General features: G+C 42.3%; 1 protein-coding gene across 1 annotated transcript in view; it reads left to right on the top strand.

The window, feature by feature from the left end:
• Positions 1-25,149, top strand: part of LOC121286939 (protein-glutamine gamma-glutamyltransferase 2-like) — a 41,915-nt gene that overhangs the window by 11,023 nt on the left and 5,743 nt on the right. The window contains exons 3-11 of the mRNA XM_041204254.1: positions 814-1,053; positions 3,124-3,242; positions 3,953-4,081; positions 9,458-9,635; positions 12,516-12,651; positions 14,704-14,807; positions 15,577-15,819; positions 18,451-18,720; positions 24,856-25,016. Coding sequence (XP_041060188.1) covers positions 814-1,053; positions 3,124-3,242; positions 3,953-4,081; positions 9,458-9,635; positions 12,516-12,651; positions 14,704-14,807; positions 15,577-15,819; positions 18,451-18,720; positions 24,856-25,016 — 1,580 coding nt within the window. The remainder of the gene's footprint in view (positions 1-813; positions 1,054-3,123; positions 3,243-3,952; positions 4,082-9,457; positions 9,636-12,515; positions 12,652-14,703; positions 14,808-15,576; positions 15,820-18,450; positions 18,721-24,855; positions 25,017-25,149) is intronic.

The following is a 25,149-nucleotide window of genomic DNA, read 5'->3' on the forward strand; positions in this document are numbered from 1 at the left end:
AATTTTTATAACTATTCATCTCTGCCTCAGGGAGATTTTCAAGTGCTCATTTGCGCACATGTACGAAGTTCCCCTCTTGCCCCTCTCACCCTCCTCCCCCCGCACAGGCAGTGCTGAATGCTGCCGTTCACATTTCACGCTGGGCGGGCCTTGATTGGCCTCACCAGCATGAAATTGTGGTCCGGCCCCGATCGTGGGCAGCGGTCAGCTTCCCGACTGCACCCATCTACCCCCGCTGAGCCTGCCCTACCAGGGCAAAATTCTGCCCCAGGTTTATACTGAAGGGCTCATACAATTTGGGAACCTCTTTACATTGATGCTAATGTTGAATTTTGGTGTATTTTAGGGTTCATACTTAATTAGAACTAATGAGGGGCTATTATCTTGCACTCAAATTTGAATAAGTAATCACAGTGCCTGGGCTTCTGAAACAACATAGCTCAAAATATATAACAGCGAAAAGAAAATTTTTATTTATACAGGACCTTTAACATAAAAATTTCTGAAGTGCTTCACAAAAATATGACACTGAGTCATATAAAGACATATTAGGGCAGATGATCAAAGCTTGGTCAATTAGATAGCTTTTAAGGAGCATCTTAAAAGGAAGAGAGAAGCGCAGATAGGCAGAGGGGTTTAGGGGTGGAATTCCAGAATGAAGGGCCTATCACGGAGGATTGTGGGGCTGGAGGTGAGGCCATCGAGCTATTTAAAAAACAACGATGAGAATATAGTTACATGATCATGAAATATGAAAGCTTGCTAAAGACCTTCCCTGTTGTTACTCATTTAAATGTGTGTTTCTTGCTTTAGGTCCAGACCCTAAGAAATTAAATGGAACTAAAGTAGAGGTTCCATTCACAAAGTCAATAAATCTAAAACGATGGAGTGGAATCATTACCTCCTCCACCAGCAATAAATTGTGCATAGCCATATCGCCATCACCAAGAGCCAAGATTGGTTACCACAGATTAATTCTGGAGCATGCTTATAAGTCGGATGTGCAGTACCATCTTGGAAATTTCGTTGTGCTTTTCAATCCATGGTGTTCAGGTACAGCTTCTTTTAAGTAACAGTATTTCTACAATCAACAAGTTGTCACATTTGTTTTGTTCATTTGCAAGATTTGGGCACTGCTGGAAAGGTCGGCTGTAATTGCATGCCCCTAATTGTCCTTAAGAAGGTGGTGGTGAGTCGCCATCTTGTATCACTGAAGTTCTTGTATTGAAGGTACACCCACAGTGCGGTCAGAGAATCCCAGGATTTTAACCCAGTGAAGGAACGGCAACATATTTTCCAAGTCCGGATGGTGTATGATTGCAGGTGGTGGTTTTCCCACATGCCGCTGCCCTTGTCCTTCTCAGTAGCAGGCATCATGAGTTTGGCGAAGAAACCTTGCTGAGTTGATACAGTGCATCTTGTAAATGGCATACAGTGCAGCATGGTGCACAGGTAGTAGAGTGAGTGAATATTTAAGGTGATGGATGTGGTGCTAATTAAGATAGTGGACAAGAGTTGGGAGTCAGGAAGTGAGTCACTCGCTCCAGACCACCCAACCTCTGACCTACTCTTTTAGCCACTGTATTTGTGACTGGTCCAATTAAGTTTCTGGTCAGTGGTAATCCCAAGGATATAGATGGTGGGGATTCAATGATGGTAAGGCCATTGAATGTCAAGGTAGGGTATAGACCTTCTCTTGTTGGAGATAATCATTGCCTGGAATTTGTGTGGTACAGGTCTTGCTGCTTGCAGATATGGAATGTTTCATTATCTGAGAGTTGCAAATGGTACTGAACATTACAATCATCAGTGAACATCTCCACTTCTGATCTTATGATGGAGGGAAGGTTTTGATGAGACAGCTGAAGATGATTGGGCCTAAAATGTTATTTTGATCCCAACCCAGTTGACACTAATACTTTTCTTGATAATGGGTTTATTCACAGAATGCAATATTACATATATCTGTATACCTCCCAACCCATGTCCCAGCAGTCTCTCTTTATAAGCACTTAAATAAACAATGTCCTTCACCTGTGTATCTTAGCAATATATTTAACATACAATTAACATAGTACACTATCCTGAGGAACTCCTACAGTGATGTCTTTGGGCTGAGATAGTTGCCAGCACCAGCCTCCTTTCTGTTCACTATGACTCCAGCCAGTAAAGATTTTCCTGCCTTAATTGCCATTAATTTCAATTTTGCTGGAACTCCTTGATGCTATAATCAGTCAAATACTACTTTGAGGTCAAGGGCAGTCACTGATAACTCACCTCCTTTGTCCATGGTTGCACTTAGGCCATAATCAGGTCTGGAGATGTGAGATTCTGGTGGAACCCAAATTGAACATTGGTGAACAGATTATTGATGAGTAAGTGTTGCTTTATAGTACTGTTGCTAAGACTTTCTGTCACTTTGCTAATGACTGAGAGTTGACTGACGGTGTGATAATGGATTAGATTTGTTCAGCTTTTTGTGGACAGAAGATACCTGGGCAATTTTCCATTTTTCAGGGTTGATGCCAGTGATATAGCTGTACTGAAACAGTTTTGCTGGAGGCACAGATTGTTCTGGGGAACAAGTCTTCAGCACTAAAACCAGAATATTGTCAGGGCTCATAGTCTTTGCTCTATCCAGTGTATTCAATCATCTCTTGATATCACCTGGAGTGAACTGAATTGACTGAAGAGTAGCATCTATGATTCCTTGGATCGCTGGAGGAGACTGGATCATGCCTTCAGTACTACTGGCTGAAGAAGGTTACCTAGACTTACAGCCTTATTGTGCTGGAGTGCTTGCCTCACAATTTTGTTTGCATTTAGCTGATTTTGACAGGTTGTGCTGGAATCAGTGAATTATCAGATCCATGTTTGTAACTCTTTTCGAGTTAAAACAATTAAACTAAGATCCAGGTTTGTAACTCTTTCGAGTACAAACCAGTTTCCATCTGTTTCGGATGAATTTACATAGTTTGACATTGTGAGATTTGAACTCTTGATCTTGGGGTTACAAACCCAGTACCATAACCACTTGGCTACTTAGGCCAAGCCTCCAGGTTTGTATTTGTTCTTGTGTTTATACATCCTGAACGATGTAATTAATGTCCCATCTACTTTCAGAGGACGAGGTTTTTCTGAACAGTGATCTTCAGCGGGATGAATATGTGATGAATGAAACTGGAATTATTTACGTTGGTAGCAGTGATTACATACATGATGTTCCCTGGAACTTTGGACAGGTACTGTAAATGAAAACGAGGGAGCTTTCTGGTTTTTTCTCTTAATCTGCGAAAGTTAAGCTTTTAGATGTTTACTTACATAGATTGTTAAGAATTCTGTTTCAAATTATGTTTACTGATATTAGGTCAGATTCAGCGTTACAGAGTGTTTGCAAAATTTACAAAAAATTTCAAAATTCTCAAAGACACACAATGTTTTATTGTTTTGATGGTTTCAGAAGGGATTAGCAAACGGCAGGTATCAAATTGTACATTTTGTCATGCCATGTGGAGCTTTGAGATAAAGCTGTACATAAAGTGCTGTAGTAGAAGATCTGACTTTCCCTTATCAGTCTGTAAGTCTGCAAGTTGGCACTGCATGTGGAGTTAGTGGACACTTGAGTTTTATAAGTATGGGCACAGAATCCTGATCTACAACATTGGAACAATTACATGAATTGATCAATGCAGTTTAAGAGAAAGAAATAAGAGAAACAAACAGTTTTATAATTCTGAGGTGCTGAGAAAGAATGGGTCACTTTAGGAGTTACAAATTTTGTGTAAGGATGCACAGAAGAAAAACAATGTAGCTTATATATTACATTACTGATTACTATAGAGAAGTAAAATACAATCAAATGGAATATTGTAACATGAGTGAAACTCAAGGACTTAAATTAATGAATCATTTCTAATACTATTTATTAATCGATACATGTTAATATTTACAGTTTGAAGAAGATATTTTGGACATCTGCCTTAAGTTATTGGACAAAACACCCAAATATCTGAAAAATCCAAATAAGGCACTTAGGAGAAGAGGTTTTCCTGTTTACATCGCTAGAATTGTGTCTGCCATGGTAAGTATTCCATGTTAAGGGTAAAGATACAGCTTTTCCAATGGTTTTGTTGGTAAAGTCACTGTAATCTGAGTCATGTAAACCTGCAGGCCTAGATTTGATACCGAGTCTGTGATGATAATTGACTTTTGCCTCAACTTCTGGGTCAAGAAGTAAAGAATTCAGTCGAGGTCATCTCGTGATCTCTACTGCATTCACGTGGATGTTTACTGAGATCAGAATTGGATTTAATATAATACCCACATAGATTTGCTAAAATCATTGTATAAACTCACCCATAAAAATGGCCAACTGGACCAAGGAGGGTGCCTGGTGTTCCAATCTGAAAAGCAAGTTGGTGAAGGATAGTACCCAGTGTTACATTTACAAGCATTTACTTAACTCAACCACACCACAGTTTCAATAGGTGGCTCTTTATGTGGCCAAGTGAAACACCAATAAATGCCTACCGCCTGCATACAATTAACATACAATTAGCAGCTGGTACTGATGGAATCAGTACAAAGCAACAGCCTAAGCAAAGGAGAATGGACACATCTATTATTGATAATGAGAGGATAATGTTAATGAATAATAAAATAACATTTTTAAGTACATAGGATCAAAAGTAGGCCATTTAGCCCCTGCAGCTTGTTTCACCATTCAAGGCAATCAAGGCTGACCTAGCTCCATAAACGTGCCCTTGCTCTATATTCCCAAAACCTTTGCTTAACAAAAATTCATCAGTCTCAGCTTTGAAATGGATTATTGATCTAACCTCAATTATTGTTTGCAGAAGAGTGATCCAAACTTCTACCATCCTTTGTGTGAAGAAGTATTTGTTTATTTGCTACCCTATTAGTTCCCTTGATATCTTGAAACTTCAAACAAATCACCCCTTAACCATTTAAATTTCAGGGAATATGACCCTGGTTTGTATGTGATGTGTCCTTTTAATTTATTCCTTGGAGTACAGGAATCATTATGGTAAACATTTGCCACAATTCCCTCCAAGCCCAGCATATTCTTCCTTGAGTGTGATGCCCTAGGAATGCTAGGAATGGCTCATAGTACCGCTGGTGTGGTTTAATCAGGGCTTTTTATAACTGAAGAATGACTTCTACCATGCAGTATTCCAGTACTCCAAATATAAAAGCCAGTATTATTATTAGCTGCTGTAAACCACATGACTAAATATTATACTACTCTCAAAATTACTTTCTTATGCTAACCCAGAGCACATTTCGTCATTGTTGAATATCCTGTTATGGACAGGAAAGGGATTACTTTAAACAGCTCTGATTTCCCCTCCCACTACCCATCCATAAACAGAAAGGTGTTTTTGATTCCTGATTTCCACCTTTATAAGTGGTGGCTTAATTTCTCCAACTCTTCAGTTTGGAATGATTCAATCCTCTATTAATAACCCTGCAGCAAACTTGAGATAAGGTTAAATAAGAGGGCTGGTTTATTTTACACACAGACAAAATGCAGGAAGGAGTTTTGCAATGTCTGCCCCTTTTTGCACTCATACAATAGAATAGGGATGAGGGAAAGAAAGGGGTACAGGGCAAGACTACAGTAAAAATAAGAGTTATGGTTTCATGTGAGTCCAGAGACCAGAATAAAAAGTCCAATAGGGTATTCCTTCAGGGTTTAGCAGGCTGACTGTCTTGCAGGGTGATCCGTCTTCCCAGACGGGAGGACTTTCCCGATGGAAGAAGGCACGTAGAGATGAATGAGTTTTAAAGGCACAGATACAGAAATTCCGAGGTTCCAGTGGTACACAGTGTAGATGAGGGCCAAGCAATGTGCCTGGACAGAGCTCTTTTTGCTGCTACCTGTTAAATGATAAAATGGCAGACTGCCTGGGTTCAGTTCCACATTGCAATATTACAGGTTCCAGCAGCTTGGAGGAGGTCATGTGACATACTTCCCATTTCTTCTCCTAAATGTTGGACACAGGATGTATTTTTCCAGGTCTGGGACCTTGAGAGGTTTAAAAGAGGAGTCAGGGTCTCTTTTGTCCTTGCAGACATAATGTCTCTGTTGGCCAGGGCCCTGTCTTAGAAAGAGTGTTGGTGCATTTTTTTGGATGTGATTTTCTGCAGTCACAGGGGGAATAAGTCCCTCTTTAAAGGTAATGGGGTCCCTGCTGGTTTCTGAAGGTTAGAAATTCCACTAGTATGAGTCATGGCTAGTCAGGTATGTCAGGGAAAAGCCTTTATCCATTTTAAAAATAAAAAAAATAATTTTATAAAGTAGCCAGGTTGACATAGATATATATCTTCCTTCCTATCTCCTGGATGGGACAATCCTCTATTCAATCCCTTACTCATCTGTCTGGATATTATTCTTAAAATGAAAGTTGATAGCTAAATCTGAGGCAGGTCATTTTAAGTGATCCCTTTGGTCATAGATGTATTCTGATGTGGTGAGCTGTACTACAGATTCACTCAAATTTTCATTGGTAGCATAACTAGAATCAATTCAAGACACTAGCTCTGATCCAATGTTTGGGTCTCATCAGTGGCTAGACCCTCTCACCACTGTAAATTTCAGTCTTTTCATCCCCTCAAATTTCTCTCCCACTATCTTGATCCCAACAATTTATTCTTCCTCAGTCTGGAGGTATGCCTTTTTTGGTGACCTTTCACAGTAGTTTCAATTATCGTGCATTTGCTCTAGGCATATAGATGTCAACACTGTGTTCAAATAAGGGGAGATTTTGCCCCACTGGGGATTGCTCAGTTTCCTAGGCATAACAGATGAGAAAGAGGGTGTCTCCCAACCTGCTTCACTCACCATGTTGCCTAAGGATATCCTGGGGCTCCCCAAAATAAAATTGTCTCAATAAACCAAGCTCCAGCATTGTACTGGAAATGGTGTGGGTGGGACGTTCCTGAGGTATTATTGAGAAATTAAGATGATGATCAAGGCTAGTTTGGATCACCTTCAGAATTAAAATTTTAAAAATGGAGAACATTCAAAATTGCAAAATTAGGATTTTGGAAGATTGTGGGCAAAATTTTTACCCTGTCCGGGGGGAAGTGCGGGAGCGGGTGTGGGCAGGTGGCCCTCCAATTGGCGCTCCCAATCAGGGGAGCGCCACCACTTTTTGTGGGCGGGCTAATATAGGCCCACCCAGTATGACGTTCGCACGGAAGCGCTATGCGCTCCCTGTGTAGGGGAGGGGGGAGGAGGGAACGCGGGGGTGGGGGGGGGGGGGGGGGGGGGGGTGGGGGTGGGGGAGCGTGGGGGGATGGCATATGTGCGAAGGAGCGCTCCGATCTCCCTGAGACTAAGTGCTGCCTCAGGGAGATTGATTCCGAAGGGGATAAAGCTTTTCTTCCGAAAATTTTATTAACCATCCATGCCCCCTCATGTGACAATGTCACATGAGTTGGGACATGGACATAGCTTTAAGTAAAAGTTAATCTTAATTTTTTAATTCCGTCATGAACCTCATCCCTGACCATGGATGAGGTTTCATGTTTTTTCAGTGCTCCAGATCTGCCCACCAACCTTAACAAAAACAGAATTACCTGGAAAAACTCAGCAGGTCTGGCAGCATCGGCGGAGAAGAAAAGAGTTGACGTTTCGAGTCCTCATGACCCTTCCACAGAAACGTCAACTCTTTTTTCTTCTCCGCCGATGCTGCCAGACCTGCTGAGTTTTTCCAGGTAATTCTGTTTTTGTTTTGGATTTCCAGCATCCGCAGTTTTTTGTTTTTACCAACCTTAAGGTTGGACGGGCAGGTCCACTAATTGCTTTAATTTCTTTTTGAATGGCCTCAATAGGCCGTTGACAGGTCGGCAGGCACACAGCTGACTCAGCTGCGCCTCCGCCGACCTGAAAATGCAAATGACGCAGGATGGCATCAGGAGTTCCGCGCAATGTCATTCCGTGCCATTTTATGTGTTGGCGAGCGGGCGCCACCCCCGCTCGCTGAAGGGAAAATTCTTGCCTGTGTTTTAAAGTGGGAAGTGAAAACCAAGGGAAAAGAAAGAATTCTGTTCCAGATAAGATGAGAAAGATCTGCTGAATTCCCTGATCCCTTCCCAACTGCCCTCAATCAGTAAGCTTTTGAGAGGAAGATCTGTGTGTTTTTTAACCCCTGAGTGGGTGGACAATTTGAATAACCAGCAGCAAGCTTTTCAGATTTTGTTTTGTTATTTGCATGCTCACCCTGAAATCTAACGTTATTGCACTCCCTCATACAGTCTCATATACACAAACATACTCAAGGAAAGTACAGTTGAAGACAATAGTGCAATTTTACAGGCCATTAGCAAAGGAATAGTTCATAATTCATGTGATTGTCTTCCTTTGGAAAACACACATTGTAGGCCTGATGCAGATTACCCCTAAAGGTTAGTTCAGATGCATTAAACAGCCGATGTCATATGCCAAAGTTGTTTCAGTATTCTCTCAAAGGGTTGGGCTTTCTATAGGTCTCAAAGTTAGTTGTTTGTAGTTTCGTTACCAGGAGGTCAGTTTACTGTATTGGTGGACCTGAAAAGGAACAGGCTTGGGGATCTTACAATGATACAATCTCCAGCTTTTTTAAGGCATAGATGCTATTACCCATCCTGCTGCTGCTGCTCTCTCTTACTTTCTGCAGTCAGCATTTTAAAAATTATGGAGGGACCAACATTGCTGCCTTAAGGTGACTGCTCACAATTGCAGTTCCTCTTCCAACTAAGATGGTGGTCTTGGGTTGATTAGCCGCATCCTGGTCTATTGATTTAAGACATTCAACCTGAGGGAGTGGAGTATGGTTAAGACCTTATTTGTTTCAAAATTGACCCATTCAATTTGGGAATGTCTCTTGATGGTTTCAGGATACATGCAGTTAACACCTTTTCACCTGGTTTGTGCCCTTTTGGCTCTGTTAGACAGTGAGACATTTTTTGACTACAGAAGTCAGGTCATCTGACTTTTTCAGCCATCTTTGCAGCACATTGGCCATTTTTAAAAAGAAAAGCCAATTTCAAAGAATCCACATTGAACAATGTTCATACCTTGAAGATTAGGAATATGATGTCTTTACTGGACAAAAACAATTTGCATTTATAAACTCATCTTTTACAGCCCTAGGACACCCCAAAGTGCTCCATAACCAATAAAGTACTTTTGAAGTGTAAACGTGGCAACCAATTTGTGCGCAGCACGGTCCCACAATAGCAATGTGATTTGGAATCACATCCTATAATTTATTGCAAGAGGCCAGAACCTAGTAAGTACTAATACCAGCAAAAGAGACTTCCATAGCCCGCCGCTGTAAATGGCTACAAATTATCTAATGCCTTTGATCCCTTCAATCTGTTTGTCTTTTTTATTATCGTCATGACTTCACAACAACACCAATACAAATTTACTGTGTTATCCTTTCAGGTGAATTGCAATGATGATACGGGAATACTTTATGGCAGTTGGAGTCCCCCATATTCTGATGGAGTATACCCAGGGAAATGGAACGGAAGTGTTGCAATCCTTCGTAAATGGCACAACAGTGACTGCCAAGCAGTTCGCTATGGGCAGTGCTGGGTGTTTGCAGCAGTCACCTGCACAGGTAGAGAGGCAATGGATGTTGTACCTCAAAAATAAGGGACTTACAGTTGAAGTGGAATTAGTAAATGTTAATATGTATTTAATTATTCCCAAATAAATATGCACATATACAAAAGTTTATAGAACATATTTCAGTGGATAGCGGAAGAATGTCTTGGGGTAGAATTTCCTTAGATTTTGCCTGACTTCATATTTCAGTGGAAGATCAGGAGAAACCCTGTGGGAGCAATTTAAATAGATATTTACATTACCCTCAGGGATTTTTGCCAATCTCTTGTTGAACCTATTGCAGGAGTTCAGGGGAATGCTCATGGACATTCCAAATATTTATGTTTAAGGACCTGAGAATTCCTTGGGGTTGTGGAGGTTGGGAAAGGGGGTGTGGGTGTTCTCTAACATAAGATTGGTTAAAGGAGTGGCGTGGGGGACAGGGGTTCCATTTCAGACTGAAGAAGTGGTGTGGGATGCTGGCACCAGAAAGTAAATAAAAAGACTAATGAGTTCTGGCCTTTATATCAAGAGGACTAGAATGGAGAACACATACTTCAACAGGTTAGATCACATCTGGAGTACTTTGAGCAATTCTGGGCACCACACCTTAGCAAGGATAAGTTGGCCTTGGACGGAGTGTAACGTCAGTTTACTAGAATGATGCCTGGAATCCAATGTTTAAATAATGAGAAGAGATTATACAAACTAAGATGATGTTCCCTCAAATTTAAAAAAGTTAAGGGATGATTTGATTGAAGTTTTCAAGATGTTATGTGGTAATGGTAAGGTTGATAGAGAAAAGCTATTTCTACTGGCTGGGGAGATTGGGATCAGGAGACATGAGACTGGATTTTATGTGCCTCCACTGGGCATTTTTTGCTGGGGATGGTATGTAAAATAGGGTGGGTGCAAACATCACCACCTTCCCACCCAGCCTTGAGCTCACTCCTATAGTTTGGGATTGAGAGATGGGGAAGTTGGGTGGGTACTCAACCCATCTGCTCAATAAAACACACCGCCCCCCCCAACCCCGCCCCTACTCCCTTCCCGAAGCTATCCAAACTCTCCCTGCTCAAGACTTTGGACATACCTTGCTCTGGGGTCCATGGACCACCTCCTTGGGCCTGGTTGCAGTCCTAGCAGTGCACACTAACTCTCAGCACTGTCAGGACTGCTGGAGCTATCGGCCAATCCGACTGGCTGGCAGTTCCCGAGGGCGGGACTTCCTCACAAGTGAGGTTGCCTATTTAGCCCGCCTGCAGCACATTATGACTGCGGAGCGGGCTGGCACTTAGCGAGTCGGCTCCATGCTGACTTTGCTTCTGGGGAGGCCAGCCTTCCGCTCCCACCTCTGTAATATGCTGCCGTAATATCTAAAAATTAGACTAAGAACTTTCAGGAGTGAAATTCATCTACACATGGAGGGTGGTAGAGCTTTGAAATTTTCTCATGGAAATGGTAATTTAAGCTGAGATTGATAGATAATGTTAGGCAAAGGTATTACTGGATATGGAGCAACGACAGGCATATGGGGTTAGGTTATAGATCAACAAGATCTCATTGAATGGTGAAACAGGCTCGAGAGCTAAATGGCTTACTCCTGTTCATGTGTTCCCATGTTTCTATGGAAGCCATGGAGAAATGGTGAAAATGGCTATAAATGGTTGTTTGCACAATATGCATGGAATTTAATCATGGTAGAAAACATGACAGTTGGCCCACTAAGAGAAAGGCTATGTATTACATTTCTGGAAGCAGGAAAACATCCCATGGTTAAATCAGAGGCTGGAAGTGGCCAATGTGCAAAACTCACCCACTCACAGCGGGATGTCAATTAGGCTCATTAATGAGCCAAGTGACACCAAATATCTCTGAGCCCACTGGAATTTACTGGTGGTTCAGGGATTAAATGGGAATTTCACAGGTTTCCGGTGACACGTGAAGGGGTGACACGTGAAGGCTGCTCAGCAAACCCAGACAGTTTTGCCAATGGCCTACTGGAGAGGGGGTGGAGAGTGGGGGAATGGTTGGTGATGGGGTTGGGGAGTGGGCTCCCCTTGACAGTCACTCAGTGCCCTATCGAGAAACCCAGCATCGGGAAGGGTGGGGAAATCACTGAAAGTCACCTCCCTGCAATTGCCTCAATCCCCCCCTGCCCGCCCCACAAACCTGCCCCCACAACTCCATCTTGTCCTCACTCACCTGTTTCGAGCAATTCAATGATGATCTCTGGTGAAGTTCTTTGAGTATTACAGGCTGCAGACATTGTTTCTGGTGGTTCTACCAGAAATGGAGAACTGCCAGCTCTGATTGGCTGGCAGCTCTCGGTCATGCCACCCGCAGGCTCCTAAATCCCAAGGAAGGCCTGAGCCTGGTCAGTTAAGTGCCTGCGTGGCATTTAGTTTGGCCAGGCCTCCCCTGCACAAGCGACGCAGGGTTCCCACTGGTTCTCCAGCCTGTGGGCGAAACCCTAGTCACCATAATTAAATCCAGCCCTATGTCAATGTCAGAGCAGAAGATAAAGATAACCTCATAGAATTAATGCACCAAATCAATGCTGCACTATTTTTGCAATTGAGTGATACGCAATCTTCCACATTAATTGCTATTCATATCAAAGTTACATTTTATTATGTATTTCATTAGGGTCAGAAATGATCTAGTAATTGAGCTCAATATTGCATGCTAAATTTCTAAGCAGTATCTCAAATCCTGCATAAACATTAAGATTCACAGTGACAACAATTTCCAACAGCTGGACTATGTCAATTGGATTCAAATGTGGGATGATTAAATTGGTCGAGAATTTACTTTTTAAGAGCACTAGGGTAGTTGTTCTTCTATAGTTGGAAACACATGGAAGTAAACTAATAACGTTTTCTTTCTTTAGTTTTAAGATGTTTAGGAATTCCTACTCGTGTGGTCACCAACTTTGATTCTGCTCATGATACTGATGCAAACTTAACCATTGATGAGTATTACAATGTAGAAGCGGAAAACCTGGGAGAATCAGCTGATAGCATTTGGTGAGTTAAAAACCAAATTGAATATTCAAACAGCATGCGGTTGTTAACAAATGCACTCTGAATAACATAATGCTAGTGTTATAGTTAAGCTGCATGGAGAGAACTACTTGGTAACAATTTCTAGTGCCATTGTTTCTCATATTCAAAAAAATTCTTACTGCCAGTGTTAAATACAGAGCCAGAGAGAAAATCTAAGAGAAGGGAAAAGCAAATTGAATTGGAAGGAAGATTAGGTAGAGTGAAACCAGAAGCATGAATAACCAGAGGTGGAATAGAGCTGGGAAAGATAGTTTTCAGAGTTTCAAGAATGGGGACAAGTGAGAATTTCAGTCTATCAGAAAAGTGGACAGCAGCCAATATTTCAAGCATGCTAATATACAATTACAGTAGGTTGTTTATTGTGTTGGCAGCAGAGTAGAGACAAAAGAGATTCAAGGGCTGGGTGGGGGGGGGGGTGTGGAGGAAGGCCGGAAATGAAGCAAGGTAGGTCTTGGGTGGGAAGGTGGCAGGGGGTATGTGGGTGGTGGCGCCTCCATCAGAAGCCTACCTCTGACTGGCGGTGCCCTCCCCTTAAGGCCTGGTGACCTGCAGACATCCCTTCCCTCTCCACGGCCTATCCCCCGAGACCCCAATCACCCCTTCCCCCCCGGCCTCACAACCCTACAGGCCTTTCCTACCCTCCCCGCCCAGACCCCTGACACCTTTTTCCCCGGTTCCCTGGACTTAGGGTCAGGCAGCTCCTTCTAGTGTCTCTCCTAGCCTGTTCCTGGAAAAACTGGAGAGCTGCCGGCCAATCTGGTTGTGTTCCCCGCAGGCATTTCGGATGGGAACGCCGCCTTCTTAAGAATTCTGGCCGTAGGATAGTTGGGGGGGGGGGGGGGGGGGGGTTCAATAGTGCCATCTTGTGTCAAGGGCCCACAATTACAGCACAATGTTGTCATGAGCTTTGCCCATCATGACTTTTAACTGAAGGTTTTTGCCATTATAATTATTGATATGAAAAGTGTATGCCAGGAAAAAGCTTAATTTGGATAGGAAAAGCGTGCAACTATGCAACTGCATGTTTTCCTGACAGTAGTAGTTTGATCACAAATGGAATAGTTCTTTGGAATATTCAGCAACCAATTTATTAATCTAAATGGTAACTACAGCAAAACTTGCACATGGACATTGATCATGAACTTTGGAAGTTGGAGACTGATTTGTTCTTTGATTTGAACAATGATCAGAAATTTTAAATTTTGCAAGTGGAGGCTGAAATTATGAAAGATGGTGAGAAATTTAGGAACTAATAGGTGGTTTTAATCATGTGCCCCAGTGTATCACAAAGGTTCTCAAATTGAAGTACCTGCTCCTCAGGGGAACTCAACCGGTGTATGAAATTCTTTAGATTTTTGCATTTGTTGATTTAGTGGTACAATATTTCCATTGCTGTATAATAATAAATATTTTCTGCAATTATATCCCTTTCATTAACTGATGTTTTATAAGTGGGACCTTTTGGAGTACGTCAATATTTGCAGGAAGTCACTAAGTATTTGCATCGGGTTTTGATGGTCATTGCTAAGAATCTATTTTTTCATTCTTTCATGGGATATGGGCATCACTGGCAAGGTCAGTTTTTGTTGCCTATCCCTAATTTCCCTTGAACTGAGTGGCTTACTAGGCCATTTCAGAGGGCGTTTAAGAGTCAACCACATTTCTGTGGTTCTGGAGTCAAACGTAGGCCAGACCAAGTAAAGCTTTGTTTTACTGAGGGGTATTAGTGAACTAGATGAGTTTTTATGACAATTGATGATAGTTTCATAGTCATCATTACTGAGACTAGCTTTCAATTGCAAACTGAATTAATTTTAAATTCACCAGCTGCCATGGTGTGATTTGAATCCATGTCCCCGGAGCACTAACCTGGGTCTTTGGATTATTAGTCCAGTGACATTGCCACTATACCAGCATCTCCCCTATATCTATCAGCATTTGTATTGGTGCTGCCACCTTGGGTCTAACTATTTAACATTTTCAGCAATCTGTGACTTAACTCTTTTCCTTTAGGAACTTCCACGTGTGGGTTGAAAGTTGGATGGCACGAAATGACCTAAGTCCAGGCTATGATGGATGGCAGGCTGTGGATGCAACACCACAGGAGGAAAGTGATGGTAAAGAACAGAAACAGCATTCAGGGACACAGTGTGCCTTATGACTGAAACATTGACACATTAGGAACATAGGAACAAGAGTTGAACATTCAGGCCCTGCAGCCTGTTCTGCCATTTGATTAGATTGTCGCTGATCTGAATCATAACTCCTGCCTTGATTCCATAACCCCTTAATACCCTTAGATAATAAAAATCCAGCAATTTCAGTTTTAAAATTTTCAATTGACACAGCCCCAAAAGACTTTTAGGAACGGGGGTTCCAGATTTCTACTACCTTTCATGTGAAGTAGCGCTTTCTGACATCACCCCTGAATGCCCTAGCTCTAATTTTAATCTTTTGCCACTTTTTTGCACTTTCCCGCCAAAGGAAATAGTTTATCTTTATCTACCCTATCAAATCCTTTAACCATCTTAAGCCTCTCTATTAGATCACCCATTAATCTTATGCAGTTGTGAGAATACAAGCCTCGTCTATGCAACCTGCCCTCATATCTTAATGCTTTTATCCTTTTAGGGATGCAATGTTTGATTTGAAAAGGATAATAGATAAGTGGTTAGATACCAGAGAGTAATTGAATCAGAGTTCATATTAAACTCCAAGATCTCAATTTTGCCTTTTAAAGGAATGGCTCAAGGTTCAGTGGAATTGCAGCTCCCAGTGTGAATGTTTAAATACAGGACACAGACAAAGAAATGAGCCTTTTAAGTACCTGTTCATTTCATATTGCTATAATCTATTCAATTTCTCAACGATTTCCCTGCTTTTTAGGAATTTACTGCTGTGGACCAGCTTCAGTAAATGCAATCAAGGAAGGGGAGATGGATATGCAATATGACATCCCATTTGTTTTTGCTGAGGTAAACGCACATTGTGTGGATTGGCTGGTTTTTAATAGTGGAGAAAAAATGAAAATGAAAGTTAATGAATCACGTGTTGGCCACAAGATAAGCACAAAGCGCTGTGGTTCAGAAGAACGTGAGGACATTACAAGCAATTACAAATATCCTGATGGTAAGAACAAAATTAATTAATGCATAGTAAGAAAGGCAAATTTGTTTAATCTCTAATTGTACATAATACTGCTCATTGCAAAATAAGCAAGACTTCAAAAACATTTTGCTGGGAGCAATTGGTAATGAGTTGTCTATAGAGCAATACATCGTGGATACAACCAGGAAAATGACTATTTTGTATATTGTCTTTCATTATGAAGAAGTTTAATAAGAAAACTCACTACAAGGGATCCTTTGGGCAAGAGTAATCATAATATGGTAGAATTTTGCATTGATTTCGAGAATAACCTGCTTAAGTCCAAAACTAGAGGCTTAAACTTGAATAAAGTGAATTACAAATATTGAGGACCACGTTGGGTAAAAAAAGTTGGGGAATCAGATTTAAATATTTGACAGCAGAGAGAAATGGTGAACATTTAAAGAAATCTCATAATTTTCTATGAATATACATTTCATTAGGAAATAAAAACATTGAGGAAAAAAACGCTATCCATCCCTGGCTAGAGGAATATGAGAGTAAGCTAGCAGGAAATATAAAAAAAAGAGTTTCTACAAACATGTAGTAATGAAGAAAGTGAAAGTATACATGGGTCCCTCAGAGGTTGAGACAGGAAAATAAGAAAACGGCAGAGATGTTAGACAACTTTTTTTATTTGTCTTAAACATAGACAAAATAGAAATAGTGGAAACCGGGGACAGGATTTTCATATGGCGGGCGGGCTCGGTGGGCGTGAGTGGGGGGCGGGTGTGGAGCCGGTCCTCGTCCATGATCGGCTCTGCGCCGCCATTTTACGCAGGCGGGTCAATTAAAGCCCACCCATCGTAATATGCGGCCAGTAGCGCTCAGCACTACATGTGCAGGCAGGGGGAGGAGGGAGAATCAGCTCCAGTGCTCTTTTGCGCACACGTGCGAAAGAGGGCTTCAGTCTCCCTGAGGCAGATCCATGCCTCAGGGAGATTGACTGGACAATAAAATTATTAAATAATAGGTGTAACAATTAATTTAACCATGTCCCCTCATGTGACTGTGTCACATGAGCTGTGACATGTTTTTAAATTTATGAAATTTTTACAATTTATTTAATAAATGCTTTAGGAAACATCATCCCGCATTGTAGATGAGTTTTCCTAAAAAACGTGAAAGTTGCTTGGCCTTTTTGCCTGCCCGCCAACCATAAGATTGGACGGACAGCATTTAGAATAGCTTTAATTAGATCCTTGGAAAAACTCAGCAGGTCTGTCGAAGGGTCATGAGGACTCGAAACGTCAACTCTTTTCTTCTCTGCCGATGCTGCCAGACCTGCTGAGTTTTTCCAGGTAATTCTGTTTTTGTTTTTGTTTTGGATTTCCAGCATCCGCAGTTTTTTTGTTTTTATTTAATTAGATCCTTAATGGCCTTAATAGACCATGTACATATCGGCGGGTGTGCAGTCAACTCTGGTTGCGCATCATTTTACACATTAGCGCATCGGGCCCGCTGACCAGAAAATTCTGCCTCAGGGGTCAATGACAGTGAGGAAATTAAGGTAATTAATATGGGTAAAGAAATAATACTGGAGGAATTAATGGGACTAAAAGCCAACAATTCCCATGGGCCTGCTGGCCTACATGCTGGTATTCTAAAGGAGCTGGCTGTAAAGATAGTGGGTGCATTGATTTTGATTTTCCAGAGTTCCCTAGATTGTGGAATGTTTCCCATGAATTGGAAGGTAGCAAGTGTGACAACACTATTCAAGAAAGGAGGAAGAGAGAAAACAGGGAGCTACAGCCCAGTTATCTCTCTTGTAGGAGGAGATGGAAGCATAGTGGTAATTCAAAAGCTGAGACGAATGTGTTAGGGACATGGGTTCAAACTCGACCATGACAGCTAGTGAAATTTAATCCAATTAATGAAGAAATCTGGAATTGAAAGCTAGTCTCAGACCATGAAACTATCCCATCTGGTTCAATAATGCTCTTAGAGAAGGAAATCTGCTGTCTTTACCCAATCTGGCCTACATGTGACTCCAGTAATGTGGTTGACTTGACTGCCCTCTGAAATGGCCTAGCAAACACTCAATTCAAGGGCACATAGAATAGGCAGCAAATGCTGGCCTTGCCAAAAAAGTATCAGTAGGAGGGAAAATGTTGGAATCCATTATTATGAAAGTGATAACAGGGCACTAAGGAAATCATGATATGATTAAGTAGAATCAACAGGGTTTTATGGAAAGGAAATTGTATTTGACAAATCTATCTGAGTTTTTTGAGCAAGCACAGCTGGGTAGATAAAGGTAAACCAGTGGATGTAATATATTTGAATTTTCAAAAAGTTTTCACGAAGATGCCACACAAATGCTTGATACTCAAAGTAAGGGTTCATGGAGGATGAGTAGGTGATTTTATAGCTGGTTACAAGTAAACTAAATTATTTTAAAACTGGAGAATAAATATATAGCAGTTAGTTTTGGTGCAAACTTTGACCAGGATTTGATCCATGTGCAGACCATGTATAAAGTTAGCTGTTTAATTATCAACAGTACTGACCTTGAAACTGTCAGAAACTCAGACTATCGATGCATTAAATCAGTAAAGCTAGCAAACTTGCTTGTCTTGTATGTATCAACACTCATTTGTTTTTGACTCCAAGGCTCTGTTCAAGAAGCAGATGTTTTTGAAAAGGCTAACAGAATGCAAAATATTCCAACACCAGAAAAGACATTAAGCTTGTCTATCGTCACTGAGCTGCCTATTTACAATGGAAAACCAATTGCAGTCTCTATGGTCGTTTCCAACAATACTTCAGAGCAAAAGGTCTATAACCTCAGATTTTGGGCTAAGAAAAGAAAGTACAATGCAGTAACAGAGAACCAATGCATCAAGAAGCATGAACAAGAGATCACTATCGCTCCCAACACAGGTAATGAAAGAGGTGTTACGTTTAACCCGGAAATACTCGACAGGTCAGGCAGAGAGAAACAGAGTTAACCAGCAGGATTTTCAAAGAAGTGTCAGGAATGTAACATCCAGATAATTTCCAGGTCCCGACTCTGTGCCTCAGCTGTGACATACGATGCTACTTTGAAATGTAAATGCTCTAATTCAGCAGGATGGGAGCATGGGTGCCCAATTACAAGCACCAAGTATCTCCAGGAGATGGAGGTGGCTGCCCGCCTGGCATCAGCAGCAAAGGCAGGCGGCAGCCATGTTGGGGGCCTGCTGCTGCCTTAATGAAGAGAGACGGTAGCACCTCAGAGGGCCAGCAGCATAAAGGCATGAGACGGAGTGTGAACGAACAAAACTGAGGTAAATTGCATGATTGGGTGCAGGATAACTATGTTATTCTGCTAAGCAAGCTTTGGTTAAAGGAAGAAGCTAGAGCCAGTCTGTCTTCAACATCGGTTTATTCACAAAACCCAGTATAAGGTAAGTGCAGACTACTTTTCCCTGCTACACAGCTTCACCCCCACACAGGTGGAAACTCGCTTACGTACGTACCCTAACCTTACCCCAGTCAGCTGCTCTTAATCACAATTAGAGCATGCACTCAATTGTCACAGTATTTTCAACATTAACAATCCAAGGGAGCCAGCCTGCTGGGGTTTGTCAAAGTCTCCATTAAAAATGACAGTCCCTACCTGCCCAACACATTAACCGAGCTTAATGGTCTATTAATTGGACGTGAGCAGGTTCCCTATTAATTTAGTGTAATAAACTTGGAATGCAGGGCTGGTTTCTTGTAAGAAACAGTGAACTTTATTTACAGGTGAGGCTACATGCTTGTTCCAAGACCAAGGCTTAAAAGCTCCACTCCTAAGATTCCCCACACTTAGGACTGATTTGTGTGTACAGTCACTTGGTCCCCATAACAGTATAATAGGTTTAATTTACAATTACTACATTCCTCCCCCTTTAGTTTTGTTTTACTATCTTATTTACAAAAACATCTTAACCCATATATGCAATTAAAATAGTTCATGTCATTATAAATTTAGTCTTTGAGGAGGTTTTCAGATTCAGGTAGAGTAAGGCAACTCTATAACTGGAGGTTCTTGCATCGGACCGGCTTGCACAGGAACTGCAGCATCAGGAACATCCCAAGACAATGGCAGTTCAGAATTATTTACTTCAACAGAGACATCGGGCATGTCAATTCTTTGTTGATCCAGCACCAAAGTCTAAGTTTCGACTTTGATTTCAGGTGGATTAATTGGTTGTTGGAGGGTTTCTCGGCTACTGAAATGATCCACATGTTTTCTAACAATCCTGTTTTACACTTCTACTTGGTAAAATAAAGGTCCTGTTTTGGAGACAATTGTACCAGGGACCCATCTCAGCCCAGTTATGAAATTTTGTATAAAAACTGTCTCTCCCACAGTAAACTCCTGACCTTTACTGTGAATGTCTTGATTCACTTTCTGACTACCCTGGTCTCTTTCCACCTTCCCCTCTAAATTAGGAAATATTAGACTCAATCTTGTATGAAGTCAACAATTCACTACCAATTCTGAAGGTGTTAAACCAGTGGTCTCATGAGGAGTTGCGTGATAGCTGAACAGAAATCTTGAAATCTGTTTCCAATGTTGCCTCTGTTAGTTTCTTCATGCCTATTTTAAAGGCTTGCATTGCTCTTTCTGCTACCCACTGGACAAGGGGTGATGTGGTGCTGTTCTGATGTTTAATCCCATTTAGGCTCATGAATCTTTGGAATTCAGGGCTAGTGAAAGCAGTACCATGAACACTGAAACTCTGGCACAGTTTTTCAATTGTTGCAGATGAAGGTGCAACACTTCATTTCACTTCAAACAGGTCTATCCATATGGAATGTGCACCGATAATCACCAGAAACATGGTATCTAGAAATGGACCTATATGGTTTATATGTAGTCTAACCCAGGCTTGACCAGGCCACTATCACGGATGCAGTGGAGCTGAAATGGGCAAATTCTGCTGTTGCTGACACTGGAGACAGTGTTTCACTATTTTTTCTGTATCACTGCCTATACCTGACCACCAGGTATAACTTCATGTGACAGCAGCTTCATTTTTGAAACACCAGGATACGCATTATGAAGTTCTTCCAATAATAGTTCTCTTCCTTGCACAGGAATAACTGCTCTTGCTCCACATAACAATATACCATCTTGACAACTCAGCTCAGATCTGCATACAAAGAATGGTTTTAGTTTTTCAGGGACTTGTGCATTTGACCATCCTTGAAATACTTGTTCATGGACTTTTGCTGAAATTGGATCCTGACTTGTCCAATTCTTTATCTGTCTTGCGCAGACTGGTGAGTGTAGGAAATTCAACGCAAGTACTACCTCTTGAGGTATTGGAACATGTGTGATACTATCGGCAAAGGGAGACAACTGAGGGTGTCTGCATTTGCTTTATGCACATCCAGCGGGCCATAAAATTGTGTACTGACCAAAATTAAAGCCCATCTTTGAATTCTAGCAGAGGCTATTGGTGGTTTGTGATCTGACACTATGGCGAAGTGTCGACCATGCAAGTCTTGATGGAGCTTTTTTACTCCAAATACGATAGATAAGCCCTCATTTTCAATTTGTGAGTAACCTTTCTCGGCTGCAGAAAGGTTTATGGATACCTATCCTATCGGTCTTTCAGATCCATCCTCCATCTTGTGCGACAACTCTGCTCCCACTCCGTAGGGAGATGCATCACGAGAGTATCAATTCCTTAGACATTTCATAGTGCACCAGCAGACACGACGAGTGTAAAAGTTTCTTCACTCCTGTGAAGGCTTCCTCTTGCTGTGCCTTCCAAGACCATCTGAGGTTCTTCTTCAATAATAAATGTAAAGGGCCTAACAATTTAGATTAGGCAAAAATCGACGGTCATAACTTATGATGTCCAAAAAAGACTTGGGCCAGAATCTTATGCCTCGTGGGTAGGTGCACACCCGACCCGATCAGGTGTAAAATAACATGAGAAGATGTCGCACGCTCGCAATCTTCAGGTCAGTGGGCGCAGGCGGGAGTCAGAGCCGCTCCCGGCATCAATTAAAAGGTCACTTGAGGCTATTAAAATCCAATTGATCCAGATTTTACGTTGCCTGTGTGATTTTGTGCTCATCGCATGGGCAAAACGAGCAGGTGGGCAGACCACATTTTGCAAAACCTCATCCAAAGGCGGATTAAAAATCCTCAAGAACATTGCCAGTGTGAGTAGTGAGGAGTTTAGGAGATAGTTTGCTGCTGGTTGCTTATTTGAACTTGAGACAGCTTCATCTCTGTTTTGAGCTTCATTCTTAGCATTTCCAGGCTTCACTTCAGGACTCATTGGTGTCTCCAATGCCCCTGGAGGATTTTGACCATGTGGACCCTTCCAGGTATCAGACAGCCTTCTGTAACCCTAGTAATGGGGATTGTGCTCTCTGCTGGTGGCACCTCCTCTGAGGAGGAAGCGAGAGGCAGGAGGGAGAGGAGGTCAAGTGTCCCAATGCAGCTTCCAAGGGAGTAACCTGTGGGAGGAGAGATGCAGGCACAAGGGTGCAGGGCCAGCAGGTAGTCCAAGGTGGAAGTGGCCGCAGAAGACGCCACTATCCTGCTGCCAGGGTTTACAGGTAGCAATGCAGCTACCTTAATATGTCCGTGGTGCAATGCCAAAGGAGGCTCCACCTCTCCAGGGAGACCGTGACCTCCATTTGTCATATGATTGGGCCTGAAGTCACCTCCAACTGTGTGGGCGGAAAACCCATGCCAGTGACTCTGAAGGTAAGAGTGGCCCTCACCTTCTATGCCTCTGGCTCTTTCCTGGGGTCAGTGGGGGATCCTTGTGAAGTCTCCCAGTCAGCAGTTCACGGTTGCATCGAACTGGTGACAGAAGATCTGTTCAGGCAGGTAATGACACTTATTAATTTCTGTACAGATGAGGCCAGCCAGGCTGAGCAAGCCAGAGGCTTTGCAACAATTGCTGGGTGCACTGCATCCAGGGTGCAATTGACTGCACTCATGTGGCCATCAAGGTGCCAGCAGGTCAGCTGGGTGCCTTCGTCAACAGGAAGGGATTCCACTCAATGAACGTCCAAATAGTGTGACCACAGGACCCAGATTCTGCAAGTCTGTGCACTGTACCCTGGCAGCCTCTGCAAGCAAATAGCACTGAATGGCATGGTCATTTATGCCACAAACTAAACAATCTTGCAACATGTTGTTTAAAGTATCACCAATGTCACAGTGTTCCGTTAACTGTTTTAACTTCACGACGTATGATGCAATCAAATCACCAGGGGCCCTTACTCAAGAGTGAAACTTGAATCTTTGCAAGATCACTGAGGGTTTAGGCCAAAAATGTCCTTTCACAAGGTCTACTAGTTCTGTGAATTTGGTGAGGTCAGAGCCGTCAAGCTATGGATTAGGTTTTGCTCTCGCAGAGAAGAATTGCCTTCTATTTCTCCTCCACCCTTGCTTCAAAGTAGAACCATAATCGCTCAATGTATTGACTCCAGTCCTCAACTGATGAGCCGTATGGATCAATTCTGCTAGAGACACATTACTGGTGAATATACTTTTCTTTCTTCTCTTAAAAAATCAAAATACTCTCAGTTGCGAGGCGAGGTGCTGCATCAGCGCTATTTATCCTCATCACCAATTGTAATAAACTTAGAGTGCAGGATGGGTTTCTTGTAAGAAACAGTAAAGTTTAATTACAGACACCAGGTGAGGCTACATGCTTGTTCCAAGTCTAAAAAGACCAAGGCTAAAAAGCTCCACCCCTAAAATTCCCTGTGCTTAGGGCTGATTCATCTGTGCAGTCACATGGCCCCATCACAGTAAGAAATGGTTTAACTTACAATTACTACACTGGGATTCAGAGACGACTTCTGGGACCGTAATCTTTAAGTTGTGTCCACACCGGGTCCTGACCCTGCCAGCAGTTTTAAATACGGCTAATCATATGTTTTAGATCAATCACCATATGTGAGAACTGATGAAAGGTCATTGACATGAAATGTTAACTCTGTTTCTCTTTCCAAAACTGCTACCTGACCTGCTGAGTACCTTTGGCATTTTCTGTTTCAATGGGCTGAATTTAGAGGACCCCACTAGAGCAGGCATGATGGCAGGGGGCCAGGACAATCAGATGGGAGTACCTGCTTCTGACTCCTAATGTCAGGAAATTTGTCCGCAATTTCGTGGAGAGCAGGAAGGGCCTGACAAGGGAATCCCACCCATAGGTGTCAGGATGTCAATTAGGCTCATTAATGAGCCACTTAAAGGCAATCATTGCTGAGCCCACCAGGATTTAATGGTGACTCAGGGATTTAATGGGAGTCACACAGGTCTCCTGTGGCTCCTGAAGACTGCCCAGCAAACCTTGTCAGGTGTGCCTGTGGCCTCATGGTGTTGTCGGGTGCGGGGGTGGAAGGTGGTTCCTTGTTGACATGTACTCATTTCCTGAACTGGGCATTGGGAATGGGGTGCTGCTGACAGCCAGGCCCCCTTACCCCACCTCACCAAAGCCATCCCGCAATCCCCATCCCATCCCACTCACCTATCTACAGGGATCCAGCGCCAATCGGGGCATTTCTGGCAACAGCCACCTCTCCTACTGGCACTTCCGGCAATAGCGAGCTGCTGGCCTCAGACTGGTCAGTAGTTCTCGGGGCAGGATTTCCACTGTCGGGTTTAGGGTGGGGTGTGGATGGGGTCTTGATTATGTGGGAGTCCACACGCTGGCTGGTTAAGTACTTGATTGCACTTAAATTACATTGGGCCTCCTGAATATAAGCAACGCAGGACTCCTGCCAGATCTCCAATCAGGGTGGTTGGATGGAATGGGGGTGGGGGGATGTTGGGTTGGGTTGGGTGGGAAGTTGTAATAGCTTGTCTGATGTATTATTCCTCATTGCAACGAGCTCTCACTTTCATCAGCGATGCCACCAAGTTCGTAAGGAGATCTGAATTGTCTGTTGTCTGTTAAAATATTAAACTATATTTTCAATACTGTATCTTCAGGTGAAATATGATACTTAAAAGTTAAAAACATGTCAATTTTATGACATTTTTCCTTTCCTGATATTTTGCAGAAAAGAAAATACCTTTGAAAGTGGATTACAAGGAGTATGGCTTGTTCCCTGACATGTACAACCTAATGAAGCTGATATCTGTTGTAACTGATGTTTCATCAAAAAGCAGCGCATTTGCAATGAAAGACGTTTCACTGATCAACCCTCCCCTAATAATTAAGGTAATGGTGATGAATTGTCTCACCTCATTAAAACTCCACCGTAGAAGCTAACGCTAATTGTGCTAGTATCAATTGATGGTTTTATTTTCCCTTTTGCAGTGTTATTTTAAGGCAGATTGTACACTGGTGGGCT

The sequence above is a fragment of the Carcharodon carcharias genome, chromosome 14 (genome assembly GCF_017639515.1).
Source record: "Carcharodon carcharias isolate sCarCar2 chromosome 14, sCarCar2.pri, whole genome shotgun sequence".
Taxonomy (NCBI): domain Eukaryota; kingdom Metazoa; phylum Chordata; class Chondrichthyes; order Lamniformes; family Lamnidae; genus Carcharodon; species Carcharodon carcharias.